Source organism: Phocoena phocoena, chromosome 19 (genome assembly GCF_963924675.1).
Source record: "Phocoena phocoena chromosome 19, mPhoPho1.1, whole genome shotgun sequence".
In the NCBI taxonomy this organism is placed as follows: domain Eukaryota; kingdom Metazoa; phylum Chordata; class Mammalia; order Artiodactyla; family Phocoenidae; genus Phocoena; species Phocoena phocoena.
Genome location: NC_089237.1, coordinates 42,380,786 through 42,404,636, shown reverse-complemented (window position 1 = coordinate 42,404,636; position 23,851 = coordinate 42,380,786). Strand labels below are relative to the sequence as shown.

General features: G+C 38.2%; 1 protein-coding gene across 2 annotated transcripts in view; it reads left to right on the top strand.

Annotated features, from left to right (window-relative positions):
* The first annotated feature begins 11,574 nt into the window (after window positions 1-11,574).
* SUZ12 (SUZ12 polycomb repressive complex 2 subunit) overlaps window positions 11,575-23,851 on the top strand; it is a 39,441-nt gene continuing 27,164 nt past the window's right edge. Inside the window, exons 1-4 of one of the 2 annotated variants that reach the window (XM_065897015.1) lie at window positions 11,575-12,079; window positions 14,401-14,447; window positions 14,532-14,596; window positions 19,124-19,192. In XM_065897015.1, the coding sequence (XP_065753087.1) occupies window positions 11,806-12,079; window positions 14,401-14,447; window positions 14,532-14,596; window positions 19,124-19,192 (455 nt within the window). In that variant the 5' untranslated portion in view covers window positions 11,575-11,805. The remainder of the gene's footprint in view (window positions 12,080-14,400; window positions 14,448-14,531; window positions 14,597-19,123; window positions 19,193-23,851) is intronic. The other variant, XM_065897016.1, reaches the window with a different exon arrangement.

Below are 23,851 nucleotides of genomic sequence, written 5' to 3'. Positions count from 1 at the left end.
TCACAAAGATTTTTCTGACCCAAAATATTTGAGGCTATGATCTCATTCCAGAATAACTGATCCAGCGGAATCTTCTAATTGTGTAAAGAAATAGGCCCAGAAAGTTGAAGCGACTTTTCTAAGGCTATGTAGCTGTTGGTTGAGCTAGGATCAGAGAAGCTAGGTGACTTGGCTCCCACTTCAGTGTATCTTTCCCTTTAAACACTTTCAATATTTACCTAGGGACAAGCTCTGATGTCCACCAAGCAGCACTGAAGCAACTTTATGTAGATATATTCATTTTTTGTTAATTAGTTCAACAAACATTTATTGAATGCCTTTTCAGCAATAGGCTTTAAAGATACACAGATGAATTAGATGTTAGCTAATAGAGTAGACAAGTACATACACTATGGGTAATTTATTCTATCCGGCAAGATTAGGCAGTATTTTCATGTCAGAGATGACATCTAAGTGAAAATGATAAATGTGCAGAACTTTGATGAGGGAAGGGGGGAAGGCATTCCAAGCATAGTAAGAAAGTATAGAAGTGCTCATGGAATAATGCTGAAACCAGTATGACTGGAGAGCAGGCAGTATAGCCAGGAATAGAAAGAGATGAAATTCAAAAGTAGGAAGTGTTATAGACCAGGGTTCTTGGCCTACCCCCAATCAACAGAAATTGACCAGAGGCCAGACAGGAAATTCAGGCAAGGCTTTATTGGGACCCCTGCTGCACCAGGGGGGAGTGAAAACAAGTAACAGGTTAGCTTGCTTGCTGGCTCCCTGAAGGGGGGCAAGCTTGTTCCTTATACAGGGTGAGGGTAGGGGTGTGTCCAGGAGTCGGGCCACAGGGGTGGCTTAGGTGTTTTGCTCACCACTTAAGTGGTGTTGTGTGCAGAGGGCATGCACAGTACCTGGCTTCTGCTCCCAAACCTGTTTTTGCTCCAGGCTCTTCAAAAGTGGTAGTTGGGTTTTTTGGTCTCTTTGTATCTTTTGGATCCAGAATTTGCCCCAGCTGTGCCTGCATGCAGTCCCCATATAGTTTCTTTGTATTTTATTGCTCGAGGAGAGGTGTGTCCATGTGCAAGCACTGCAGCACTGTAGCAAAGGGTTCCAGGTCCCAGCCTGTCTCAGAAGGACTCTGATTTTGCAAGCCATTTTCCTGAGAAATTAGGGATATTTATTAACTTTGCAAAAGGCTCTATCATAGTGTTGTTTGAAGCAGGATTCAGTAGCTTAGGTACTTGAAAAAGTCTTCAAGACTCATGACCTTCCAGACTACTTGCTATATACCATACTCCTCGCTGAGATACTCTTGAATTCAGTGTCAGGAAACATTTATCCCAGAATAAAATAAGTTCCCCAACTCTGTTTGAGGTTTCATGGTGAAGTTCCCTCTGTTCAAGACATATTCTGTTCTCCCTTCTTCTGCTCAGACACTTCAGTAAAATTTTAAGATTTCCAAGAAATGAAAACTAGCTTCTAATAAGAAAAAAAAAGGAACTCTTGAGTATATAATTGAGTATATAAGAAACATAATTAGAATCAGAAAGATATAACTGATACTACAATTTTCCAGGAGCCCTTAACGTGAGAAACCTGAAACATGCCCCTTATGATGGGGACTCACGTTAAAGTAAAGAGAAAGCCCCCAGTCTGGAGAGTGAGCTCTGCCAGGAAAGAGGAAGGATAACTGAGAAGTAGACCTTCAACTAGTTTGCTGTCCCCACTGCCTCTTTCTCTCAGTGTTTGCTGGGAAGGGCAATGAGCCGTGCCACCCTTCCTTTTACTGGGGGATTTGGTTGTCATCTCTCTCCTCTGTAACATTTCAAGTTTCCTGGGAAAATGAAATTAGTTCTTTCTCCAGCATATGGCTGATTTGCTTTGTTGTGCAACAGAAACTAACACAGTATTGTGAAACAATTATACTCCAATAAAGATTTATTTAAAAAATGAATATAATGTTATATGTCAATTATATCTCAATTAAAAATAAATTAAAACCTGCATGTTGCAAAAAAAAAGGTGGTAACACCTGTTAAACACATAAGTAATTATATTAACAGCACCATCTGGGGCTTCTTGGGGTAAGTGCTCAGGAAAGGGAGAGAGATTGAAAAGAACGTGACTACTACTATTGAAAAGCAAATATTAAAATAAAAGAAATAGAGTCAGAGACATCAGTACAAACTCAAGTTTAGCTTAATGTAATAGAGATGACAGGCAGAAATAATTACAGATTTGTGTGTATGCACGTGCTAGAATACATACACATATATCCTATCCACTGAGAGGGCCTAGAAGAAATGACACCTCAGAAGCTATGAGCATACCCAGCACCCACATCTTGGTTTCTCCATCATTTTATCATAATGAAAGGAACAAGAGCTCCTTGGAGAAATGGCTGCTCTAGGACTGGGGTAGGGAATATACAGGATGAGGCTGGCACTTGTCATAGTACAAGAAAGTAAGAAATTGCTAAAAGCAAAACACAAATGATGGTGCTATGTCAAAGGGGCAGATCTCCCCAATGGCCAAAGCAGCAACGATCTGAACAACAAATTAAATGATGTAGTACTGGATATAGCCCAAAGTATCCAAGTAAATATCCATAAATAAATGATTAAATAAATACAAAAATGAGGGAGAAAAGTCTTCTATACAGAGGAATTGTAAATAACTTACAAAGCTACTCCCCCATCAAGGAAGTGGAGCTTAATTCACCATCACAACCTCTATCACCACACCTGAGTGTGGGCTTCACGTGGGGACTTGCTTCCAAAGAGTAGAATGGAGAAGACTGTGAAATACTTAGTTGTTCTGGTGGCTAAGGTTAACATCATCATCAATGACAATCATGTTGATAGCAGGTACCCTGGATATGAAGTGAAGAAAATGGCACTTCATCTCTGGGATCTTCCTCCCCAAGACCCATAACCCCACTCTATTAGAAAAACATCAGACAAGTCCAAACTGAGGAACATTATACAAAATACAAGTACTCTTTAAAACTGTCAAGGTCATCAAAAACAAGGGAAGTCTGAGAGCTGTCACAGGCCACAGACCAGAGGAGACTAAGGAGCATGAGGACCAAAAGTAATGTGGTATCTTGGATGATGATAGATGGATTGATAGGTAAACAGACACAGATGATTAACTTTATTTGTGTGTGTGTGTGGGTTTTCTTTTTCTTTCTTTCTTTTCTTTCTCTTTTTTTTGCCACAAGTGGCTTCTGGGGATCTTAGTTCCCCAACCAGGGATTGAACCCAGGCCCCTGCAGTGAAAGCATTGAGTCCTAACCACTGGACAGCCAGGGAATTCCCTAGATGATTAACTTTGGACACAACAGAAAATATCCATATTATTGAAACATCCATTGAACATTACAAATAATTGACCATTTGGGGCCCTGAAAAAAAGACTGGGGACTTCCCTGGTGGCACAGTGGTTAAGAATTTGCCTGCCAGGGCTTCCCTGGTGGCGCAGTGATTGAGAGTCCGCCTGCCGATGCAGGGGACATGGGTTCGTGCCCCGGTCCAGGAAGATCCCACATGCCGCGGAGCGGCTGGGCCCGTGAGCCATGGCCATTGAGCCGGCGCATCCAGAGCCTGTGCTCCGCAACGGGAGAGACCACAACAGTGAGAGGCCCACATACTGCAAAAAAAAAAAAAAGAATTTGCCTGCCAATGCAGAGGACATGTGTTCCATCCCTGGTCCGGGAAGATCGCACGTGCCATCATGGGGCAACTAAGCCCGCATGCCCTAGAGCCCACGTGCCGCAACTACTGAGCTCGTGTGCTGCAACTACTGAGGCCTGCGTGCTGCAACTACCGAAGCCTGTGCGCCTGGAGCCCGTGCTCTGCAACAAGAGAAGCCACTGCAATGAGAAGCCTGAGCACCGCAACGAAGAGTAGCCCCCGCTCGCCACAACTAGAGAAAGCTTGTGTGCAGCAACACAGACCTAATTAATTAATTTAAAAAGAAAAAGAAGTAAAGGTAATTAAAAACAAAAAGATTTAACAAATTCCCAAAAGCAATTTATACAGGCCTTTTTTTTCTTCTTACCATAGTGTAACACAGAATTGATAGAAGATTGGTTGAATAAATTATTGAATATTTTTTAAAACGCCTAACAACTTATTTTTTAACATTCCTGTCTGTGGGCAATTCAGACTGCTCAGATCCTTCTGTACCCTCAGCATTTTTTCAGATATTTTTGTCTTAATCTGTGAAAGAGGATTTTTATATTCTTGCATGATAAGTACAATATAAACTTTCCTTTTTCATTTCTCATTCTAAATATTGTGTAGTTCACCTTCTTACCGGGCACTCTTCTACCTCATTTGACATGTTTTGAGCTGAATTTGTAACGCTTTTTTGCTCCACTGGAGAAAAGATAACACTATTTGCCTTTTGTTTATTCATCATTCAGGAACCAAAAAAAGAACCCAAGTTTTATGATTTTTACAGAAAAGGAACATTAGGATGAATTTAACTTTTTTTTTTGAATTTAACTTTGGTATAGCACACTAGAAGGTGATTTCTGTGATTTTCTTGGAATTAAAGAACGGGGATAACTTTAACAATAACCTATATCAGTATTTCTTGATTTTTTTCCCTCAATATCTAATTTGATTTTTTAAAAAATTCCTATTCCCCTACCCCTGTAACCCATGTCTATCTTTCTAGGGAGATGTGCCTTAAGAACACTGATATATGGAAAACTGTCTACCTCTTCATGTACCCACTGATAAAGAACTTTATTTTCACTGATTATAGGGTAAAAACTGCAGATAGCTTTGTTTTTGCTTTCCAAAAATAAAATTATAATGTTGAACATGATTTTCCACATTACACATGATCTACGTTCAACTTCCAGGGATTCTGTTATGGACAAAAATCACTGGTCTAAATCAATCCTTAATTTTATATTTGAGAAAAGAAAGACCAGAGAACTTAAATAACTTTCTCAAACTCACACTGTGAAATAATGACCAAGTCAAGTCTTGATTGATAGTATAATGTTCTTTCTCCCAAGTTTATTGCAAAGTGGAACTTGAGGAAAAACATAGATTTCAAAAATAGAAGTAGAGCCAGAAGCATTTCTCTCTTATTAAGAAAACTCTCTTAGAAGAACACTCTCTGAAGAAAGCCCAACCAAATTAAAATTCGCCTCTGCGTGTTAATTTTGACCCTGATACACTAAAAGTACAGAAACAATTTATCTTGATATGAAGTTGAAGTCCTACTCCCCCAATCGCTCTCTCTCTCGTCACTTACAATGCCTCTGTGGTAGAAAATGGTTACAGAATTCTGAAATCTATTGTCAAATGCTTTTATGATCTCAAGGAATTTTTTCCAGGCACGGAGAGTACTATCCCAGTGGCAACATGTAAGGTCTGTGTTGTTCTATCAAAAACAGCTGCTAAAGCACCCTGTGGTCTCTTCAGTACACCTCTCTTATTCAGCTCAACCATGAGGGTGGCAACTTTCTCAAATTAGTCACATGAATAAGTTATTGTAGGGAGGCATGAGTATGAAGGAAAAAAGTAGTTCAACCAGGAATAATAGCAATGTTTCCCCAGGGTCTAGTTCCACTAAATAGTGTGCAAGCAGAAATAAAATCCTGAGTAGAGTAAGAGGGATGAGGGCTTTTTTTTTATGGAGTACATAAAAAACATCCTAAAGAACACTGAATGTATAAGCTAAGAGGCAGCTTTTCCGCAAATATTTAGCCCTATAGATTCTCTCTCAGCATATACTTAAACCTCCTGTGTGATCTTGGCAAATTAAACTGTGGAACTCAGTTTCCTCAGGTGTATGAAAAGAGGCTTAACTTTGTGATCGCCTGGAGGGGTGGGATAGGGAGGGTGGGAGGGAGGGAGACGCAAGAGGGAAGAGATATGGGAACATATGTATATGTGTAACTGATTCATTTTGTTGTAAACCAGACACTAACACACCATTGTAAAGCAATTATACTCCAATAAAGATGTTAAATAAATAAATAAATAAATAAAAGAGGCTTAAGCTAGATACTATCTCAGTTTCCTCTAGCTATAAAATTTGTTTTCATATAATAAATTAATTTATAAACAGTAATTGCTAAATGTATCCTTCAAACAAAAACCATATCATGGAAAGAAGAACAATATTTGTAAAACAACAACTAGCTAAAAATAAAGACCTGTATCTCTTAATTTGTTCTGATTAAAAGTAGTAATCAGCAATTGTAAAATGAAGGTTAACTTATAAACTTTAAATGGAAATACAGACTATACCATTATTATGGAAGTGGTATAATACCTAGTTTTGTTGATATTATTTATGAAGAATGGTGACATAGTAATGCTCTTTTTCCTCAGAATATGAAGGAAACATTTAGTTTGGAAACAATCAGTTCACACAAAGATAAGGGGTAACAATAGCAAGGCTGAATTTTTTTTTTTCCGGGCAGGGCATGCATGAGATATACACAGAGTTTTTTCATCTATATTTCATTACTATTAAAGTAATCTTCATTACTCTTAGCATACTCTTGTTTTTAATGGTGTCAAATTTTGAGGTGAGTATAGCCCAGAATACATTTTTCGTGTCATTTTAGCTCATTGTTTCTCATGATCAGGTTTGGGAAGGTAGCTGAGTGTAATGCGATGGTTTTCAAAAAATATTTTTTCAGTAAGTAGATCCATTATCTTCAAACAAATTATACAACACATAAAAGCAGAACAGCTCTGATTGAAGATGAACAAAAGGAGAAGCAGAGTCCACACTGTTTCCCTTGAGGTAGCTTTTTGAAACTCTGGGGCTTCCAAAATGCTTCCTAGATACCTTTGTTATACTGAAAAACACATGGGGTTTTGAGTCCCCTGTAACTGGGTTCAAATCTCAGCTCACCCACTTAAAAGCTGTGAGATGGGGAGAGAGTTACTGAATCTCTCTGAGATTCAGTTACTCGTGTGTGAGAGGCTAACAATAGTAAATAACATAACTGTTTATGATTGTCGTATGGATAGAATGCTCAATAAATATCAATTCACTCCTGCCTTTGTTTAAAATTAAAGATAAAACCACCTGTCCTATAGTTTTAAAAACGGGCATAGTAGCTATCTCCAGATGTAGGCCTCCCAAAATTCAGGTTTAGATATTTCCAATTTGTCTCAGGTGGTTTTTCCTCCCTCAAGCTATCAGTGTCAAGTTTCTTTTTGTTTCAGGGGTTCTAACTATGCCTCCCTAGCACCCTTATTATATCTAGTTAAACCTAGCTAAACACACACACAAAAATCAGGGGTTTATTATGAAAACCCCATAATACACAGTGAACGTTCCATGGTTCTCATGTTTTTCTTTTCTAGACAAAGGAAACAAAAATGTGCAAGCTTTTGATTTTAAATTTCAAATAGAACTCTTAAAATTGTTCTTTCACACTAACTTTTATTAGTAGGTTATTAGTATTTTTACTTTGGAGGCTGTTCCTTTTGAAAAATCAAATTTGATTATATCTCTCCAATAATTTATCAGCAAATATAACTTCAGTTCCCTCAAAGCAAGACTTAAACACATATTTTTTTCTGATATAGCTTTTGTTGGCTTAGACTCAGTGCTTAATCTTAAGGTGATGGGAGTGGATGGAGGATAGAAAGACACTATACAAGTAAAAAGGAAAACTGATACCTAGGTTATTTTTCAGCAAATGCATTCAATACTGATGATCATTCATTCCAGTGCATCAGAGGCAATATTTACTAATCTTTCTTGACCTAGAAATGACACGTGCAATATTTTATATCTCTAAAGCTCTCCAGTTTCATGGCATGATGGTCAAGAGTGAGGGCTCTGGAAGCAGATTGTTTGCGTTAGAATACCAGCTCCATTACTTATCTTGTGCAAGTTACTTAACAAGGCTTGCTTTTGTTTCTTCATCTATAAAATGGGAAAAATAATAGTTACCAACATCAGAGGGTCGGTGGGAGGTCTGAATGAGTTGGAATTGTTAAAAGCTTAAAATACTGCCTGGCACATAGTAAGTACTTAATTATTATTATCAGTATTTATATTTATGCACTGGTGTCCATTCCTATTTATCAAAACTCATTGGATGAGCCCCTATTCTATGCCAGGCACAGTGACAGACACCTCAGTTGCTAAAACAAATCACCACCCATCATCCCTGCCCCCAAGAGCTTACAGCCAAGTAGAAAGAAAAAGACTTGATGCTGTGACACCAAGTTGTAAATCTGTATCAAATTCAGGGAGTCTCCGAATTCAGAGGAGAAAATAAATTACATCTTTATGTACATTAACCTCTAACTGAAATTTAGCATTTCCTTCAACTACTAATATAGGTGACAAATCACAGTAGTGTTAGCAATGCCTGCGGCTTTGTTTCCAAGAGAAGTTACAGATATTTTCATATCACATTACACTTCTTGCGGTTACCTCAAAATATTATTTGCCCTCATCACTGCTTTGAAATTATGATAGTCATAAGACTGACCTGCTGCTAGATCTTATTTAGTAAATTTAAAAAGCACCTATATTAACACATCACAACTTTTTTGGTTTCCCTTATAATCCAATACATTTTATATTTGTGCATTTACAAAACAAACATTTCATAGGCTTCATCAGACTGCCAAAGGGGTCCATGGCACAAGAAAGGTTAAAAATCCCAGCACAGAAGTCTGTGTAAGGCCAAGTGGGGACATTGATGAAAAAGGGCACAATAGGAAGGAGTAAAAAATGATTTTTTTTGGTAAGAGAAGCTAAGTAGTCCTCAGTTTTTAAAACATACTTAACAGTCAACTTGAAGTACTAAAGATAACTTTATTCTGATTGCAAAAGTGCATAGAAATTGAATTTTAAAAACCTGGGTCCAGGGACTTCCCTGGTGGTCCAGGGAAGTGGTTAAGACTCCGTGCTCCCAATGCAGGGGGCACGGATTCGATCCGTGGTCAGGGAACTAAGATCCCGTATGCTGCATGGTGCAGCCAAAACAAAAAACAAAAAACAAAAACCTGGGTCCAACTCACAGCTCTGCCACTAAATGAGCAAATCACTTAACCTCTCTGAGACTATGTTCTCTTCTGTAAAATGAAAATAGTGCCAATTTCGTAGGATCATTATGACAAAGTGAGGTAATATACATAAAAGCATACTCAAAACTATAAAGGTCAAAACGATTGCTCTTCTTCTTTCCTTGCACGTATATTTAGTCCTGTGCTAGGAAATATAAAAGAAATGAACAGTGGCCTTTGCTTTTTAGGAGTTTACCAATTCCAAATATGCATGAAGGCAGAAACAAACAAAACCCTGGAAAGCAATTCAAATTCAGTGGGAGTTAGGGGACTAAACATACACCTGTCTTTGACAGTGAATTGGCATTGAAAGTCTCAAAAACTGTTACCACACCAAACTTAAAAATAACAACACAAAATAAATAAGCTGGCCACAGAAGTGACCAATACTGAGGTGATATACAGACATTTTACCTATAGGACAGAGTCTGATTAAGAATACTGTGATGTAACCAAGAAAACCCCTCAATTAATTCTAATTTGTCCTAGGGTATAAGGATTTTTTTTAGTGCTCTACATACATTCTCCACAAAGGAGAATACAAAAAGGGAGAATTTGTTACTATGCCCCTCCCATAGAATGGATGGGTTTGATTCTCATGACCAGTACTGGTAAGCGACTGTACGTTAAAACCATGTCCGTGCTGAAGCCTAGAACGCTACCATGGCATTCCTAAAGGAAATACCCTTTAAGAACATCCCAACTCCTTTGGCTCCATTTTTCTGTTCATCAAAGATTTATGATAACCTGTGACTCGGTCTTTTTCTTTGACTGTACCTGTATCTCCACCCTCCCTTCACCCCAAAGAAGAACCCTGTATAAATGACGAAGACTGGTAATTCTGCCAGTTACATTTACTGTTGATTAATAAATTAGCATTCTGGTTTATAATTTGATATCTTGTGATTTGCTTAGTGCGCTTTAGTTCTCCAGACCTTGACTGAATTGATGAAACTTCATTTTCTAACCCTGTAAAGCTAAAGATGAGCAGTTTAGCAAGATCTAACACCCCACAAACCTCTAGGGGTGGCACTAATCAGAGAAGGCTTATTTGACAAATCTAAAGAACAAAGCAAAACCTCTTTTTTTTTTCTTGGTAGGGGGGAATTTTAAAAAAAATATTGAGTACAGAACAGTATAACAAACAAGAGAGCATTCTGAACTTTTTGTCTAAAAATATAGACTGTACTTAAAAATCAGCAACAGGTATACTTAATTTCAGATGTGTTCCTGAAATGCCAAATTTTATACTACAAGGCATCATTTGTAGAGCTCACTTTCTTATGTAGCAAATGCATTGTAAAATCAGCACTTTGGTTATTTAAATAACCATTCCAAAGATGCTTGCTTTGTAAACAGCGTTTTGAAGTGAACTATAAAGGGCTCAAAGCAGGCATTTAAAAAATATTATTGAAAGTATGAAACGGCTCTGTGTTTACAGATTGGAATTTTTGAAGATAATGTTTCATTTTAATGTAACACAAGATTACAGGATTTGATTTGGAAGAACATCCTTAGAGATCATCTTGTCCGACCTGAAATTCAAATCTTGAAGAGTATTAGCTCAACTCCAAACCCGTCCGGGCCTATGCATCTCTCTTTTTAAGCGAGACCGGCTAAAACACCGCATCCCCTCTCCAGTTTTTGAGCGCAGAATGGGCAGGTTCTCAAGATGGGTGTAGGTACTTCTAAGAAATCATCCAGTTTGTCCCTCTGGCCACTCCTGTGGTGTCCGGGAATCAAAAACCTAAGTTTTGCTTCCAACACGTTGAGAAGCAACAACCGCTCTCAGTAACGATCCTGATGCCTCACCGCACCTACAGAAAATCCTTTTCCTCATTTGATAGGACATTCCTGCTCCCTAGAAATCGCTCCCTTTAGTGGAGCCCAGCGGCGTCCGAGAGCAGCAGCCGCAACCCGTTGGCTGCCCCCAGTCCTCTCTAGGGCTCGCTGGGTGGGATTCGGCCAAGGGTGGCTTGAGGCACGTGGTGGCGAGGGGACCGGGGAACAGATCCTCGCCCTGAGAGCCCCTCAGACCAGAAGCGACCCGACCAACCCCCAGGCAGGCCCCTTTCTGTGAAGTTAGAGACTCGATGATCCGGCATGGATCTCAGTTCATTTAACAAGCCCCTCGACCCCCCAGCACCCGCCTCCCCGTTCCTCAGCGGCCCGCCTCTCCTCAGGGGTCCTGTATCCCCCGGGGGCGGCGACTGACGACGCTCATAAGGCGAGAAACGGCTCCCTAAGCCGCTCGCTGGGTCCCTCTCTCCCCACAATGCACCGGGGCCAGCAGGAAGGCCGCTCCGACCCCTAATTTTCCCGCGAATTCAGTTCAAAGAGGCGGCCGGGCCCGCGATCGGCAGCGCGCACGGGCCAACCAAGCCGCGCCTCCGCGAGAAGCGCCTCCGCGTGACTGACGGGGGAATCCGCGGGCCAACAGGCTGGGCGGCCGGGCGGCGCGCGCTCCCGCCGGCCAATCAGAGCGCCGGGCGGGGGAAGTGGGCGGAGCGAGGCCAGGCTAGGGTGAGCGGTCTCCCGAGCGGAGCGGGGCTCTCAGGAGGAGACACTTTTTTTTCCTCCCTCCTTCCCTCCTCTCCTCCTCCCTTCCCTTCCCCTCTCCTCCCCTCTCTCCTCCTTCCCCCCTCGGTCCGCCGGAGCCTGCTGGGGCGAGCGGTTGGTATTGCCGGCGCTTACTCTCCGGGGCCGCCCGGCGGGTAGCTGGCGGGGGGAGGAGGCAGGAACCGCGATGGCGCCTCAGAAGCACGGCGGTGGGGGAGGGGGCGGCTCGGGGCCCAGCGCGGGGTCCGGGGGAGGCGGCTTCGGGGGTTCGGCGGCGGTGGCGGCGGCGACGGCGTCGGGCGGCAAATCCAGCGGCGGGGGCTGTGGAGGCGGCGGCAGTTACTCGGCCTCCTCCTCCTCCTCCGTGGCGGCAGCGGCGGGGGCCGCGGTGTTACCGGTGAAGAAGCCGAAAATGGAGCACGTCCAGGCTGACCACGAGCTTTTCCTCCAGGCCTTTGAGAGTGAGTGTGATGAAGGCTTTGAGGGCAGGAATCCCCACTCTTGCAGCGTTAGGGGGCCGGGACACTCGTGCTGGGACCCCCTTCCTCACCTGTAGTCGGTTTGATTCGGGAGTGGAGGGCGAAATTGAGGGGGCCGTTCCGCCTTCCGGGGTTACGGCTCGAGGGGGCCCGAAGTCTAGGGCCTTTGGGGGAGGTGGACTAGGGGGTCCAGGTGAGGTTCGTGCCTCCCCGAAGATTTACACGCGAGCTGAGGCATGGGGCCCCGCGTTGAGAGCAGGCTGCTTTTTAGGTGGGGAGGTCACAGTTGGACTGTACAGTTGGATCTACCGTCAGATCTCAGGACTAGTTCTTGCTTTCTTTCATGCCTTCCGTACTATAGAAGTACAAGGCTGTCGGTTGTAGGTTTAGAGGAGCAAAATTAAGCCTGTGAAGAGAGGAGTGCAGTAAAATCGACCAAATTGTCATTAGTCTGAAATGCCTTCGCACTAACTTGGTGCGTTAACATGGCACCTTTTGATGCTCTACACCTTTCACATCTTTCCACCCGTTTCATGGGTACGTAAACTGAGACAGGCAGTGTTTAAGCATCTTATTTCTCTCTAGACGATTTCGGAATTCTGCCCGTTTGTAGTTGTCTTAATTTCGGGACATTTTCTGATGTCAGTTTCTGTTTTTAAGGTCTGTTTGGAGGGCAAAGCTACGACTTAATTTGGGAAGGGGGGCAAGGTGTCTGGAAAGAAACAATAGAATATATAAGAAATGTCATGACTATGAGTAATCTGAACTGTTCTTTAATGAATATTACATCCTGATTGTTTTCCTCTTTGCCTTTGTATGGATGTTGTAATTTGGATGACCTTTAATAGCTAGATATCTTACAGAGACTTGAATAAACTCAGCTCTACCACTCAATGTCTTTATTTACAATTTTTTTGTGGCATATGTTAAGGGCATGGTATCAGCTGTTCTTGGAAAGATGTATTACGTTGTTTAATACCCTTCTTTCATTCTCTCTCATTAGTGCTTCATGAAATTCTAATTGGAATTTAATACAAGGAATTTCGGTCTTTATTGAAATTAGTATTGAACCTGCTTGAGAAAGATTCACATTATTCTAGCGTTTGCTCAATATACTTTCAGAAATCTGGAGAGGCTTTCAGTTGGAAATATGGTGGAGAACTAAAGCACAGTGATGACAGTAAACATACATGTTTGCAGCCTTTCTAAAACATCTCATCTCCTTTTAGTTTATTTGAAACTAAACTAACTGAAGATTAAGTGGAAATTTAAAAAATTCTTTCTAAATGTTGTGAGAAGACAAATCCTGCAAGAAAGTTTTAGCTGTTTTGCTTTTTTGATGAGTCTACTTTAGAGAGATGAACTGTCATTAAGAGTTAGATATGGTCACAAAACAACTTGATTCTTCTCTAATATTGATCTTAGTTTCTGAGAAGTTTATATGCTTTGATGTATTTACTAATATAGTTAGTCATATTAGGTCATTTTTATACTGCTTTATTTAAAGAAACATAATACTAACAGGTCATTAATGTAACTGGTATTATGGTACTTGTATATAAAATATTTTCTATCTGTAACCTAAGTCCTTTATAACAAGATTTTAACTAAACAGCATTAAAAACACTTTGGGAATCTGTTACTTTAAAAATGTGTGTTGAGGTAGTATTTACATACTGAGGTAATATTTACACTGAGCAAAATAGAAACTTGAACTATAACTAGCAATATTCATCGAAAATTTTAGCTAACTTATGTCTTGGATTTCACTTTGATTATATCTGTATTAGGACATCTATCGCGGTAACGGTTTTATTCCATTTCGGCTGACTACTGTACAGACTTTTGAAAAGACCAGTTAAAAAGTGAACATTTTATTTTGTTATTTGGCTTCAATAAAGAGTTCTTTTACTGAATCCAACTACCTCATTTTAGCTACCTTTTAGAAGTAGATAGGTTATAAATAGTTTAAATTAACTAAGTTAAATGAATGTAACTACTTCTTTTCAGTTCTGCATACAGACTGGTTTAAAAATAGCTGCCTTAGAAATGCAAGGTTTAAGAACTAGATTGTAGAGAAACTTTAAAGTAAATGTAGATGCATTTTGTGAATGTATGCTATATATTGCATGTCTTTTGATCTAATTGTGCATACTTATTTTCTTGATGTAAATATTCACTACATAGTTTCACTAATAGGTTATTGGTTTATATTGGTTATAATATGGGCTGGGTTGGTATTTTCTTAACAACTTAAGTATGAGTAAATTTAGATAACTTTGGGTTTTGTTTCTGTTACCTAGAACCAACGCAGATCTATAGGTTTCTTCGAACGCGAAATCTTATAGCGGTAAGTAATCAACAAAATTTACTGATACTATTTTTTTCCTAGAATTTCACCTATTTAATTTTAATATTTTAACTTTTTTTATAGCCAATATTTTTGCATAGAACTCTTACTTACATGTCTCATCGAAACTCCAGAACAAACATCAAAAGGTACATTTTATGAATCTTATTTCAAGTTGTTCAAACCATGTTAAAATTTGGTTTTAAAGTATGATTTCTAATGAAAGATTAAATATGAAAACTGAGGTGAAAGAGTGAATTGGTTGCAAAGTGATTTTTAATAGTATCATTTTTGTAAATCCCAGTTGATTGCCAGTTTTTTCCTAACAAATGATTTGGTAGTGGAGTAAATGAAGTGATTTTACTGACTAATTTTTTTACTCTGTGCTAATAGTTATTTTCAAGTTTGGTAGAAGTTGAGGATTTAAATATTTACTAAAGGGCTCATGGGAATTATCTTTGATACATAAATTTAACAGTTAATGTCTGAATATTTCTTATATGTTCTAACAATAAAGAATTCACTTCTATGATGATAGGTTCAGAAAGTCTCATTTTATATCTTTGGTGGTTGTCTTATTAAAAGGGAAATACTTTTGAAGTCAGTAGGAGGAATGTCTTTAAAAACTTCTTAATCTTAATCACCTAGTCTTAAAGTGGAATCTGAAGGTGTCAGAGAGCTTGTTTTTGCTTTGTAACATTTAACCATATATAATTATAGAATGGTAGTTTCTTGTTCTGCACCCATGATTATTTACTGAGCATATCAAGTGAAGAACTTTAAAGGAGAGAACCTCTACTAAGCATTTGGTATTGTTACAGTCTTGACTTCATAAAACCATTAAGCTTTTCAATAAACTTTGAAACTAAACTCCTTTGGAGACTCCTACTGGTTATTAAATAAGCACCGCGTTTTTTACAGCGAGACATAGTTTAGCTTTGTAGATATATCTAGATGTATTTTTGAAGGATTGAAATGTTACAACTATTTGTCATCTGGTAATCTTTCTGAATAGAGAGAGAGAGCGAGCGCATTGCATTTAACGGGTGAAACCTGCCAGGTGCCTAAATAACTAGGAAGAAGGTGATGGATTAGGCAGCAGAATTATGTCAGCTCTTTACCTGTCTGCTGTATGCCAGGATTCAGGAAACTTTTTCTCTAAAGGACCAGATAGTAAATATTTTAGGCTTTGTGGTCCAGGAAACGGAATTGAGGATATTAGGTAGTATGTAGGTACTTACACAAAAGAGAAAATGAATATCAACAAAATTTTTTATTGATGAAATTCAAAACATAATAATTGAGTGCAGTGTTTTCTTTTTTTTTTCCTTTTCTTTTTTTTTCTTTTTTTTTTTTTTTTTTGGTGGTGGTGGGGGGTGATTGCTGCGCAGCTTTTGGGATCTTAGTCCCCTGACCAGGGATTGAACCTCGGCCCTGGCAGTGAGAGCGCCAAGTCCTAACCACTGGAGCCAGGGAGTACAGTGTTTTGTAATATGTGCCTGCTAGTGAGAAATGTGGGATTCTTTTATTTTTTCGGGGTGGGGTGGGAGGGATAACATTTAGCTTAATTGGGATTTAGAGTTAGTATTCTCTGTTATCAAATCACTTGCAAATGTTTTATCTGTAAAAACCATTCTTAGCTCATGGGCTGTGCAGAAACAGACAGCAGCCTGGATTTGGCCGATGGTCCATAATTTGCAGACCCTTGATTTACTCTATAAAACTAGGAGAATTTGATTAAGTAGTAAACTTTTTCTTTTAGTATTTTTAATATGAAAGATCAGTTACCATCTAGAGGGCTTCCCTGGCAGTCCAGTGGTTAAGACTCTGCTTCCACTGCAGGGGGCGCAGGTTCAATCCCTGGTCAGGGAACTCAGATCCTACATGCTGAGGTGCGGCCAAAAAAAAATTTTTTTAAGTACTTCAGTTATCATCTAGAATGCTGCCCGGTTTTTTTTTTTTTTTTTGCGGTATGCGGACCTCTCACTGTTGTGGCTCTCCCGTCGCGGAGCACAGGCTCCGGACGTGCAGGCTCAGCGGCCATGGCTCACTGGCCCAGCTGCTCTGCGGCATGTGGGATCTTCCCAGACTGGGGCACGAACCTGTGTCCCCTGCATTGGCAGGCGGACTCAACTACTGCGCCACCAGGGAAGCCCCCGATTTTAATTTTAAAGTGATAAAGTGTTTTCAGAATAAATTTGAGTTTAATCCGTAAGTGGATTAAAAAATATACATCATATTTGTTTATTAGACTATTTGCCTCATTGTGGGATACATTTCTGTTGTCTGCTAATGAGTGGAGACAATTTTAAAAGCATGGCAGTAGAAATGAACTTTCTTAATTTAGTACCCCTTAGGTAAAAAACTGTCCTTTGGGACAGTTTTGAAGCAGTTTGCCAGCCAAGAAACATATACATTCCATTTAGTTTACTTCCGTGTAAAAATGCGTTAGGAATCACTTAATTCTTTTGTTGTATGCCTGGCGTATATAAGACAATAAGACTGATTTTTAACAAATTATGCTACAACTTAATATCTTCAAATGAGCGCTGTCCTTTTCAAAGTACTTGGTGAATTTGGAAGGTGATGAATTCAGCCCAGTGATAGTAGTCTTTGTTCCAAATGTTTTTGAAACTGCTTTTACAGAATTGCCTTTAGTACAATACCTTTGCTCAGAATGTTTTTGGAACTCCTTTTGTACTGTTACACAATAACATAATATTCATTGTTGGAGTACACTTACCACTCCTTTTGAAGTTGTATAAGGAGGTGTAACATTAAATCTGATATATTTGTTAAACTTGCCTTTTACTTTAGTTGCACTTCATAGAGGTATTCACATTCTGTAGGCTGACACTACACTGGCACAGTGGAAATACTGGTGAGGACAGCAGCATCTTTTATTGAATCCATTTTAGTAGGTTTTATGTAAGCTGTTTCTGAATCCGCCCCAAAAAATTTCTTGAATTTTAAGAATATTCTCCTTTATGATGACCTTTTGATAACTATTTCCCTTGTTAAATCTGAGCTACAGTAGCAGTACCTTTCTAAAGAAACAAATACTTGGTGTTGGGAGGTGGGGTTGCTTTTATGTAGTTGCCTATACAGTTTGTTTTTCCTAAGGAATGCTGGGTTACCTGGATGATCTATTCAAATGGTTGTTAACATTCAGTTTTCCTATATACAACTCCATAAAGTTGGAAGAGGTGAACCTTGTGACCTACAGTCTTAACTTTTCTTCCTACAGACAGGGTTTCTTCTTAATCGTTACACAAAGATAAACATATTATTCTAAAAAGTTTTCAGTAACTTTACAACCCTCCTCAGTAGTACATTTCAGTATTTATACTGAAAAGTTCTTTGTAACTAGCCTAAAAGAATCCTACATTTTTCTTCTTTCTTCTCTCTTATCTATGGAGATTGAAAATGTATTGCCTGCCATCCTTCATAAAGAACTCCTTACTATGCTTTATTGGGTGAGACTTTGATATTGAGGTTTTCAGTAACTCTAAAGGTAAAGAGAGAAGCTTTTTTATAAAAAAAGATCTTTTGTTAATGGAGGCTATTTATTCACCTGAAATATAGATCGTATCAATTCTGCTCTTCCTATCAGTGTTTTACTACAATATATTTACATTAACATTTCTCTACTGATAATTTTTATTATAGTAGTTGAGTACAATAGCTGTTTTTGAGGAATGAGCATATTAGTAATTTCTAATATCTGAATTCAAATTTTACAAGAATACATGAATCTTTCCAAGTTCTAAATTTGAAGAAAATATATGAATATAAATAGAAATATTTGTTTCCAGTTAACATATATGGGTCTAGTCTTTCAGCTTCTAGAAAATGTATATAGTAGAGCACCTTAAGAACTAAGATGAGGCTTGTTTTAGAATCCATTCATTCTTAAATTGCTTGCTGGGTGTGTGGTTATTCTTAATATAAGCTTCTATTTTATTGGAAATTACTTTTTTCTCTTAAAGTTGTTAAGTTAAAAGCTGATAATTTTGTTATGATTTGATGGGTATGTCCTTTAAACTTCAAATTTTTTTCATGATGGTGACAACCATCTCTTTAAAATGACATACTTTAGCCATTGCTGCTAATCTTCGAGTGTGTTTTACTAACTTCATATTTGTTTTATGGAATATCCATATTTGTCAGGTTACTTAATGGAAATATGAGTGTTTCAAAATATACATAATTTGCATTTGTTTGGCTCAGTCCAACAAATGCTTGAACACCTACCAAGTATAAGGCAATATGCCAAGCACTATGTGGCTTTCCTTGAAGAAAACAAATCTCTGCCCTTCAGGAGCTAATAATCTAGTAGAAATGAAATATTTATGCAAGTTTCACATTTAGGAGACTAAATGTCAAAATAAATGTAAACCAAGTGCCACAGGTAGGGAAAAACCACTCTGGTTTGGGAATAATTACAAAAGGTTTCGTGGAAAAGTTAGCATTTGAGATGGGACTTGAAGGCTTGTTTGCTGTATTACAACATACACTGTCTCGATAGTATTCATTGTTACGGCTAACCATCCCATAATTTATCTTATTATAAATAAAATCAGATCTCCAACTTGCCTATTATAGTGACAATAAAGTATAATCTGTTTGTTTTTCCCAGTTGAGAAGTGATTATTTTGTTTATCTGTTTCTTCCAGGAAAACATTTAAAGTTGATGATATGTTATCAAAAGTAGAGAAAATGAAAGGAGAGCAAGAATCTCATAGGTAAGATAACCTATAAGTTTACATTAAGTGACATACTTGAGGAAAGAGGAAAAAGTACAGTGATCATTTTCCTAGTGATCACCTCAATATTGTAAGGAGTTAGAATGAACCTTAGATGTCAGTTGGTCCAAACTCATACACAAATCAGGGATTACTTCTTCTGTAGCATCCCTGGCAGAGAATCAGTTCTTAAGCTTCATCTTGAATCTCTCTAATGCTGGGAACTCACTGTTTTCTAAGGCAGTTCTGTTCATTATTGTTTTTCTATACTACCAATTTCTTGCATTCTGAATCAAAGTTTCTGTAACTTCTGTAGTTAGTATTAATCCTACTACCTCATCTAAAGAATGATGGAGACTCATTTTTTTATGGAATACTCAATGTATACGCTAGGTGCTGTGCCAGGTGCTTCACAACATCACATCTCTTTTAAGTAATCATCTACAATTCTGAGAGAGGCTCTCTCTTTTTTTTTCCCATCTTGTCCTTGCTCTTATTTACATCTTTCAGGCAAAATATTCTTAACTTTAGTTTATATTTGAAATATGTTTATCACATGATAGTTTCAGAAACCTGGCCCTTTGGATGGAATCTTATTGTCTGTTTTCACATGTGTTACCCAGAACTAATCCCCAAATGTTCTGACTAGTCTAATATCTGCCTAGGCTACACAGTATGCTTCCAATCCTCGACAGTATGCTTCTACTTATTCTTTCATATGTAAACTAAAGAAAGTTGAATATTATTCTAAAGAGAAACAGGGACTTGGGTGGTATTTGTTTATTCATTGACTACTTTTACGAAGAATGTAGAACTAAAAATACTAGATTAAAAAAATGGAATTGGGAAAATTGCCACATGGATTTTTCTTTTTCTCTTGAAGTTTTAAATCATATCTTACCAATTTAGATAGGATGTACACTGACTTAATGATGCTTCATTTATACTTTCTCATTTTTGTGACTAGTATATCATTTTTCAATTGCTTTTATTTTAAGTTCGCCTTTTCAATTAGGTTATTTTGTTACTGGAATTTTTTTTATTGCATTTAAAAATTTTTATATCAGTATTTGCAGTCTTGTAGAACTGAAGTGTAATTTATATTTCCATATCTAGGCAATCTTGATTTGTAAATAAACTTTGATAGTCCATTCCCAAATCTTTACCTAATCTATTATTGCCCAAGGAATACCTTACAATACAGGTTTATAAAGACTGAGAATACTCCCAGCGCATGCCCTCTCTATTCTTTGCTTGAATTTCTATTCCAGATCGTTGGCTGTTCATCTACCCTGGACAGAGCTTTTGGGATCCTCAGGGCCTTTTTAACTTAAAGTATAAAGCTGTAGTCAGAGCCTGACCTGACATCCTCACTTCTTTTCTCCTAAACACCTTAATAGTTTGCCCTCCAGGTCTTTCAGGGCTCATGTGAGAAGGAAGAATGAACCAAGAAGAAGAAAACTTGACCCTTTTCTTCATCTTCCCCATCAGGGTTCCACCTTCATCACTGCTAAACCTTACTACTATCTCATTGTGACACTGGCTTTGATAAATATTACAGAACTTCCTTTATAGTATGTGTTGTGAGGAAGATAGATTATACTGGTCAGTTCTCTCTGAATAATCACTCACCCAATAATTATATTTCTTTTGACCCAATGGGTTCAATAGCTAGGCCAGTACTATAACCAGGGGTATTGTTAACCAACTCACAGAAACATCAGAGGGTTGCATAGAATTCCTGCTTGTAATTTTGAAAAACAACTTTTTCATTCTTTAGGATCTAGCTGGGACCAGTGAGTTGGTCATTTCAACGCCCAAGATCTTTTTTTTTTTTTTGAAACAGACCTAACTCTGTTGGAGCTGACCATGCTTATTTAATACCCAGTGAGGCACTTTAGGCCCAGGAGGTACTGAGATACTCTACTAGGTGCTTCAACCACCCCCTCCGGCCCCCATCTTTATGAATGTCTCATTGTTGCTCCCTGAGTCACTAAAGTTAATTGAGAAATTGCTTCATTTTAAGTTTACCCCCAAGGCCCTATATTATTAAATTTCTTCAGTGTATTTCTCATCTCAGATTAGGCATAATTGGTTTAGTAGACCAGTAGGTCTACTAAACTTACCACATAGGATTGTAAGAAGTTCTCTAGACACCAGTATATAATGCCAGCATTTTAAAACTTCACACGTAAAATCTATGGGCAAATTCTCTGAGAGAACAAAATAAACCTTTGTTGTTCCATGTCGTTAATTAGTAGACATTAAAATCTTTAATCATATACAAAAAGGTATTTCCATCTATATTTTTATTCTTTACCATCTCAAACATAGAGATCTTGTTCAGTTTAATTGGATCCTGGGTCTGTTCAGTAGCTACTATCTGGATATCTTCCACTGGAACTCATGTTCTTTTAGTACTTCCACAGTTTTAATGTCTCCACTCTCAAACCCAATGTATTTCATTCTCAAAGTTCCAGGAGAATATCAAGATACCCCAAATTTCTGTAGTATTACAGCCCAAAGCTTAGAACAGTCAAATGCCTGACCTGTTTATGGCAGTTGTAGTGACTTATAAACAAAACCAAATTCCTGGCATTGTCTGTGCAAAATAAAGTTGGTGTCCCAGGATCTTTTTTGTGTTTTAAACTCTAGATCTATATTTGTCTTACTTGTCGCAGATAATGGTAGAAATTTATTAGGGGAAGGAGCTGATAGAAAAAAGAAACATGGGACATTTCATGGTTTTCACTTCTTTAAGGTATCCATTTGTGACAGTAGACCAGAATTGGATTTGTAACCTTAAAACTCAGCCATAACACCCACCAACTATGAAGATTGTTTCTTTTCTTGAACAGTGGCTTCTGAAAACTCCACAGCAATTAGCAAATTTTAGAAATTCATAGTGTTCACACTATTTGACCAGGTTTTTCACATAGTCTAGTGACCAGACCTCTAGTCTCCAGGTTTTTCCTAATCTCTCCTTGCTCTTTTGGTGTGGTTATGTATATTTTAAATATCTTTATTTTCTTTTTAGAATTTCTGATATAATGCCTTATATTCTATCTTCTCCATCTCTTGTTTCTGGCATGCCAATATATTGTGGGTTTTGAATTTATTTGGAGTTTTGACCAAGCACCATGGTTTATTGGTATAAATCTCTGATCTTTCTGTAGTTCTCTGTTCTAGCAGGATCCCAGGGGGTCTCTTGGGCTATTTATCCTACCAATTTTGGAATTCTCTAGTCATATCTCTTCGAAGTGCATCTCCACTGACTGAAAGGTATCATGAAAAGATTCCCAAATTGGAATTGCTTCCAGAAGTATTTCCTGTGGTCAAATTAGAAGCATTTCCACTTAATCATTTTCTGTTCCTGGTCCACTGTTAATAGCTGGAGAAATCCCCTCCAAAGGTAACTGAACTAGAACATCTACTAGATATATTTTCAAACCTATGTTTTTAGTAGGTTGATAAGGTAAAGTACCTTTCATCACTTTTTGTTGTTGTTATTACAACCTAAACTTTTGAATTAGTAATCTTCCTTTTATCATCTTTTTGTACTGTAACAAAGTCTGGGATTTTTTTCTGGGATTCCCATTTCCTTAGTGTACCATGTCCCAGACACTATACTAAGTCCTAGGGGATATAATGATGAGCAAAACAGATGAAGACCTTGCCTGTGTGGAACTTAACGGCATTTAGGAGAAAAAGACATAATTGTATAATAAATATAATTATAAAATAAGTGCTGGGAAAGAAAAGTACACATAGGGAAACTATGGGTGTATAAAGCAGGAGAATCAGCTCTTGTTTGAGAGTTGGATTTGGGAATAGTGATGTTCAGTGAGGGCTTCCCTGAAGAAATGAGCTTAAATTTGAAACATGAATATAGGAGTAAAATGGGGATAGAGGGTGAGCAAATAGGTGATTCTCGATAAAGGGAATATTATACATAACCTCATTTGAGGCCAGAGTCGCTGACTAGACAGAGTAGGGAGAGTGACATTTGATGAGGCTAGAGCAGATGGCCATGACCAGATAATGCAGAGCCTCGTAGGCTATTTAAGGATGTTGGTCTTTATCCTAAGAAAGCCATAAATTATTTTAAATAGATATATTGCATTAATGGTGTTTCCCTAGCCACCTCTTTTGTAGATTTAGCTGCATGTTTAAAACTTCAAGCTGCTTCGTAAGTTGATTGTCTTTTCCACCATAATAAGATCTGATGTCTTCCTCCCTCCCCTTTCTCTTTTTTTTTTTTTTTTTAACAGTTCCATCTTGATTGTAAGTTTTGTTTTCAAATCAGCATCTTTTCAAACTTAAGTTTTGTTCGTTTTTCAGAATCTGGGCCATAGATTTCTTTGTACATACCTACTCCTGAAGATGCCTTATCATTCACCACTGAACGCATAGGATTCTTAAAATCTAAGTATTTAAGAACACATTTTCTTTCCCCAAAACAATCATATCTCTATTGACTTTCTTTTTTACTGAATGCATTGGCTGTTTTTTTCACTCTTAAAGAAAATAAACGTCTTTTAGAAACAGCTCGATACATACAGTCTTCAGTGTGAAGCAATACACTACTAATAAGAACACTAGTTATCTTAACATTTACAGTTTTCATATCTATTATGTATATGTATACATATATACACT